General features: G+C 53.4%; 1 protein-coding gene across 1 annotated transcript; it reads left to right on the plus strand.

Annotated features, from left to right (window-relative positions):
- Positions 1–2,297: 2,297 nt before the first annotated feature.
- On the plus strand, positions 2,298–3,335 carry LOC104126775 (olfactory receptor 14A16). The gene has a single exon (XM_009639378.2). It carries the CDS (start codon positions 2,298–2,300, stop codon positions 3,333–3,335), a length of 1,038 nt encoding a protein of 345 aa, XP_009637673.2.
- The last annotated feature ends 2,936 nt before the right edge of the window (positions 3,336–6,271 follow it).

A 6,271-nucleotide genomic window follows, 5' to 3' on the forward strand; every position in this document is an offset into this window, starting at 1 on the left:
AATTTGTCATTTGGCTGAATGCAACGCATCCAGGTTTACTCATCACCAGAGCCACCTTTACATTGCCTTTGCCTGCCTGTCATTATTGCCTCCAGTTTTCTTCTCTAACCAGCCCCTGGGGAGGCTTTGGTGGTAATGGTTCTCAGTGGGACCCATTAACACTCAAAAAAACTTTGGAGTTTACAGCTGACCTTGACTTGAGAGGCTCCTCAACTTTCTCTCAGTGTCTGAGATTCATCGATTCTGCCTCAAACCCACCAGGTAGGTCATTAAAGTCCCTTGGGCTGGTCCCCTGCTGCTGATCTGGGCTTGGCTCCTGGGATGGAAGGAGCTCATGGTGAGCAGGCAGTGCTGCAGAGAGACAACTCTGCCCAGGAGCAGCTCCTCTGCAAGGCGCAACAGGGCTGAGGGCACTGCCTGCAGGCACCGAGGGGAGAGGAGTGAGGCAGAGAGAGGTTAAAGGCTGTGTGGGTTGGGAGGACAGCTGAGAGGTCACTGGGGGAGAAAGTTTCAGAGCCCTATACACGGTAAGTCTTTGGGTGCAGGGCAATGCCACTGAAGTTCCTGAAGAATTCTCATAAAGCTGTCGTAGCCCACAGACTATGGGATGTTTCTCCAGTGTAGAGGAGGATAAGGGCATGCTCCAGAGCAGGGCTTCCCTGCAGCACTGTCCGAGGGACAAAGCATGATGGCTTTCTTGTCCCAGGATGGATGCAAGGGTCTGAAGCCAGGCGTGCAGCCAAGAACTGTCCTTCAGAGAACGGTTCCCGTGCCTCAGGGTACAACACTAAGCCTACCCAGGGAGGTCCCCACAGCACTGCAGCAGAAGCTGTGGCTGGAAGGTGTGCTCTCCAGCAGGGCAGGGTCCTTCTGCTGTTGAGAGGGTGCTGCCAGGGCGAGGGCTGCTCACAGCTCTAGGTTGCTCCCAGCACATTTCCCAGGGGACATTTCAAGAAGCACATCAAGACAGGGACTACCTGGAAGGGAAGGTGCTATCTGGAGTCTGTGCTTTCAGTTTCTTGCTGCGGTGGTGCAGAAAAATGGTCATAGAGCATTAGCACAAGGTTAGCACAAGAGTCTGAGACTCGGAGAGGATTACAGTCATTGGTGAATACCTCTTCAAGGAATTTGATAAAGTGCCTTCACTCACCTCACCATACAGAAAGCCTTGTCACTTGTGTGGTCTCCTTGGGGTATAGCTGACCTGATCCTTAGGGTTTGCCAACACAAAAGTGCACTGGGGCAATGCTGTGCTGCCAGGAGGTGCCTGCAGGGCAGAGATGAAGTGCACAGCTGGGGTCTGTGAGCACGGGAGAGATGGGGACAGAGAAACAGCTCTCAGCAGGGACATCTGGGATGTGGGTTTGGGCACCTCCCTGTCAGCCCTTTACTGGACATGTATTTCCCCCTAATAAGCCCCCTTATTCTCCTCTCCCACCCAGTAGAACTTCTGCCCTCAAGGATGTGGGGTCTATTGCAGCAGCTGCCTCGTCGGTGGCCACAGCTCCAGTAGAAGACACTCTCCTGAGCACCCCTCAGCCCCTCCCTGGCCTTGCCTCCCTTGGGGTATTTCTCCTTGTTTCTCCACCTGTCCTTGCTGCTGGTCCTCTTGGTTTCAGGCTCTCTGAGATGGGGGCTTCAGTAGCAGCTCAACAACTGACCCTGCAGCTTCTGCCATGCAGATGTGTCTATGGTGCCCAAGCCCCCTTCTACCCTGTGGGTTTCTAGGCAATGCCAGCCACGGGGTGAGGATAAAGCTGATTCTCAGTTAAGGACACTCAATCTTCTGGGCATCCAAAAGCTCACTGCTCTTCACTGGAAGATCTGCACTTTGAAACTGGATTCCTCTGCTCTCCGTGTAATGGTCCTCCAGACAACAGAGGTGCAAGAAAAAGGCAGCTGAGAGCAACACTGGTGGACAGACCAGCTCTCCTACTTCTGCACTAAGATCCTGTCCTATTGCCTCCCAGGACTCTCAAAATAGCATTTGTAGAGTTGCAAAAATTTCTACTCAGGGATTCCTGCCTTCAAAAATGACTCTTCAAGTGGCACAGGGGTAACAGGAGCAAAATGAACAAACCTACCCCTGTCCCCCCCAGCTCTGTTCTGCATACAGGTGAGTTGGGAGTGACAATGGTCAAAAGCTCTTCTATATAAGGGGTAGATTTAGCCCGCAATCACTCCTGGTGCCTATCTGCCTGTTGCTGCACCGCAGGACTGACTCCTCTGGAGCCCACACCAGAGTCCTCTGCTCCACATTGCACCCTCAGCCAGCACAAACCAAGGATCATGCCAGGATGCAGCAGATCAAGGATGTTCCTCCTTGGACAGGCCCCCATGTGCAGAGGGAACAAATATTCAATGGCAGCTCCATGAATGAGTTCCTCCTCTTGGTGTTTGCAGACACACGGGAGCTGCAGCTCTTGCACTTTTGGCTCTTCCTGGGCATCTACCTGGCTGCCCTCCTGGGAAATGGACTCATCATCACCGCCGTAGCCTGCGACCACCGCCTCCACACCCCCATGTACTTCCTCCTCCTCAACCTCTCCCTTATTGACCTGGGCTGCATCTCCACCATTCTCCCTAAAACCATGGCCAATTCTCTCTGGAACACCAGGGCCATTCCCTACTTGGGATGTGCTGCACAGGTCTTTCTGTTTGCCGCCTTAATCTCAGCAGAGATTTACCTTCTCACAGTCATGGCGTATGACCGCTACGTGGCCATCTGCAAACCCTTGCACTATGGGACCCTCCTGGGCATCAAAGCTTGTGTCCACATGGCAGCAGCTGCCTGGGGCAGTGGCTTTCTCAGTGCTGTGCTGCACACGACCAACACATTTTCCCTAACCCTCTGCCATGGCAATGCTGTGGACCAGTTCTTCTGTGAAATCCCCCAGATCCTCAAGCTCTCCTGCTCAGACTCAGGCTACCTCAGGGTAGTTGGCCTTCTTGTGGTTGGTGTTTGTTTAGCATTTGGGTGTTTTGTTTTCATTGTGGTGTCCTATATGCAGATCTTCAGGGCTGTGCTGAGGATCCCCTCTCAGCAGGGACGGCACAAAGCCTTTTCCACGTGCCTGCCTCACCTGGTTGTCATCTCCCTGTTTATCAGCACTGCCATGTTTGCCTACCTGAAGCCCCCCTCTATCTCCTCCCCTTCCCTGGATCTGGCGGGTTCAGTTCTGTACTCAGTGGTACCTCCAGCAGTGAACCCCCTCATCTACAGCATGAGGAACAAGGACCTCAAGGATGCCTTGAGAAAACTGATCCAATGGACTTTGTGCCATGCACAGAAATTTTCTACCCCTTCTCTGCAGCACTCCCAGAGTATATTTTAGGCCAGGCATATCTTTTTTTTTTCTCTGATAATCATAGTTAGAGTTAATTGTTTGGGTTCATAGCACTTCACCTGAGGCTCTGTCCTGTTTTGGCTGATCTTTAGAGAACCATATCTCATGTCTTGCCTTCCTAATAGCATCTCTGCAATAAAAGTGTGGTGCCTGCAGCCTGGGCTCTCTTTGACACCGTTGTGGCTAAGAACAAGCCAAAACAATTGGACTTGCCAAGTGCCTTTCCACCTCTTTTGTCCCTGTGTTTGGGGGTATAATCTCATGGTATCACTGGGATCTGTGAGACACCAAGCACTTGGTTTAAGGCTCTCTTCTTGGTGTCCAGGGACATTGGAAATGGTTGCACGAGCTTCCAGTCACCTCCCTCGGGCTGTTACAGCTATGACAAGGCTGATGACAGATGTCAGTCCATGTGGAAAGTAGTCAGGAGAGGACAGGGACGCTCCATGTGCTCTGGGGTGGAAAGTGAATGGAGACTCAGAAGGTAAAACACCCTCAGAGATTAAGTCCCCCCCACATTAAAGCACCAAAGCCAGGTACCCACAAACCAGGACTCTGCAGTGCTGTGGAAGTCAGTGAAGATGCAGACAGCACAGGGAAGAGAGACTGCAGAGATGCAGGAGCTGCCTGAGGAGCCCCAGGGCCAGACTCTCCTGCTGTCCCTGGGAGCAGGGCTGGCGGGAAGGCCGAGTAGGGCAAAGGCAGCCTGGGCTGGGGATCATCCACAGCGTGAATGCAGGTCAGCCACAGAGCGAGTGGATTCTGCTGGCACGTGGGGCCAGCACCAGCCCTGGGGCTGGTGGGGAGGCTGAGACCCCTCTCTGCCCCCCAGGACATGCTGTGCCCTTCAGAGGAACTGGGACCGTAGGATGAGTGCCCAGAGCTTTGCAGCACCCTGTGGTGGTCACTGCTGTGGGGCCAGCCCAGTTTGGGCTCCTCTGCTGGGCTTGGCTGGGGAGAGGACAGGGAAGGTGGGGGAGAGCTCTCTACACAACCAGGCAGCGTCCCTGTACTCGTTCCAGAATGCCTGTTCCTGCTTCCACTGCCTCTGCATTTCCTTCTGGCCCTGTCATTTGACCAGCAGTCAAACTTGCCTTCCTTTCCTGATTTCTTACACCTGGAGACTGAGAGCTCTTGCGCTCTATGCAAAGCGTCCTTAAAGACCTGACAGCTCTATTCTGCTCCTTTGCCCCTGAGGGCAGTTTCCATGGGGGCCCTAGGGACTCACTCCCTGAAGAGCCGGAAGTTTGCTTTCTGAAAATTCAGAGTCCTGACTTTACTCTTCACCTGACCCATATCCCTCAGGACTGTGAACTCCACCAGTGCATGATCACTGCAGCCCAGGATGCCCCCAGTCCTGACCCCTCTGATCAGCTCATTGTGTTGGTGACCAACAGGCCCAGTATCGCATCCCCTCTGGTAGGGCTGTCTATTACCTGGCTTAAGAAGTTATTCTCCGTGCACTCCACAAATCTCCTGGGTTGCCTACAGCTCGCCGTGCTACTTTTCCAGAAGATGTTGGAGTGGCTGAAGTCCCCCAGCAGGACAAGAGCCTGTGAACACGATGCCTCCTGTAGCTGGAGGAAGAAGGCTTCGTCATTAGGCTCCCCTTGATCGGGTGGCCTGTAATAAACACCAACCACCAGCTTCCCTTTGTTGCCTTGGTCTCTAATTCTTACCCATAAGCTTTCAACCTCTTTGTGGCTGTTCTTCAGGGACAGCTCTTCACCCTCTATCCATCTCTTGATGGAGAGGGAAACCCCTCCCCGCCTCCTTCCTCACCTGTCCCTTCTGAACAGCCTGTAGCCATTGACAGCCACACTCCAGTCATGCAATTTTTCCCACCAAGATTCAGTGACAGCAACAAGGTCGTAGCTTTCTAGCAGCACAGTGGCTTCCAACTCCTCCTGTTTGTAGCCCATGCTGCGTGCATTGGTGTAGAGGCACATCAGTTGGGCTGTTGGCTGTGTCACGTTCTTCGAGGAACACCCCTTCATTCCTTTAAGGCATTTCACCAGTGTTTCCTTGTTGGCTCCTTTTACCTCAGGAGCCCCTGGCTCATCTCCATGAGACTTCAAGTGTGGTCCAATGTATTCGGCACGTCTCAGAGTAACACGCTGAACGCCTGAGGGACATCACTCGTCAGAGTCTCTATCTGGACATCAAGCTGCTGATGACTATCCTCTGGAAGCAATCATCCAACCAATTCCTTATCCACTAAACAGTCCACCCATGAAATGCTTAGCTCTACAAATTAGAGAGAAAGATATTGTGGGGACCGTGTCAAAGGCTTTGTAGAAGGCCAGATAGATGACATCCATTGCTTTTCCCTTGTCCACTGTCCTTGTCACTCCATCATCAAACGCCACTAGGATGGTCATGTGGGGCCCCCTGTGCTCTGGATCTCCCTGCTGATGCCCAGAGAGGAGCACGGAGGTGTTTCATCAGTCATTGCAGCAGGGAGGCAGAGGGGTCCAAGAAACTCTGGTCAGGACACGGTGTCACTAAATAACACTGGTGCCCACGCACTCCCTGCTCTGGGAACTGAGCACCAGGCCAAGGAGGTGCTTGAGGAGGGGAGCAGGCTGTGCCCCACTGAGCATGAGAAAGAGGAGAGGGACAGGGTCTTTGCAGAGACCCCGCAGAGGAGAGATCTTGGGGATCAAGATGGAGCAGGGAAGGAAGGACAGCTGGAGACCACAGCAGAGAAGCACTAAAGGGAGAGTCCTGCCCAGGGGAAGGCTGGGGACTTGTGCTGCTGGAGGAAGGCTCCTTCTAAGCTGCAGATGTACAGCTCCAGAGCAGGGACAGTGCTCAGGCAAGAGGTGAAGGAGCCAGCAGGGCTGGGGCAGGCTGCAAGAAGGCAGGCGGGCTCTGCAAAACAGTCAAAGGGAGAAAAATCATTGCCGAAGCCTGGGGTTGAA

The sequence above is a fragment of the Egretta garzetta genome, unplaced genomic scaffold, assembly GCF_000687185.1.
Source record: "Egretta garzetta isolate BGI_Z169 unplaced genomic scaffold, ASM68718v1 scaffold515, whole genome shotgun sequence".
In the NCBI taxonomy this organism is placed as follows: domain Eukaryota; kingdom Metazoa; phylum Chordata; class Aves; order Pelecaniformes; family Ardeidae; genus Egretta; species Egretta garzetta.

Excerpts from the sequence above, each read along its gene's own strand:
- LOC104126775 (XM_009639378.2), top strand. The coding sequence starts at position 2,298 with ATGCAGCAGATCAAGGATGTTCCTCCTTGGACAGGCCCCCATGTGCAG.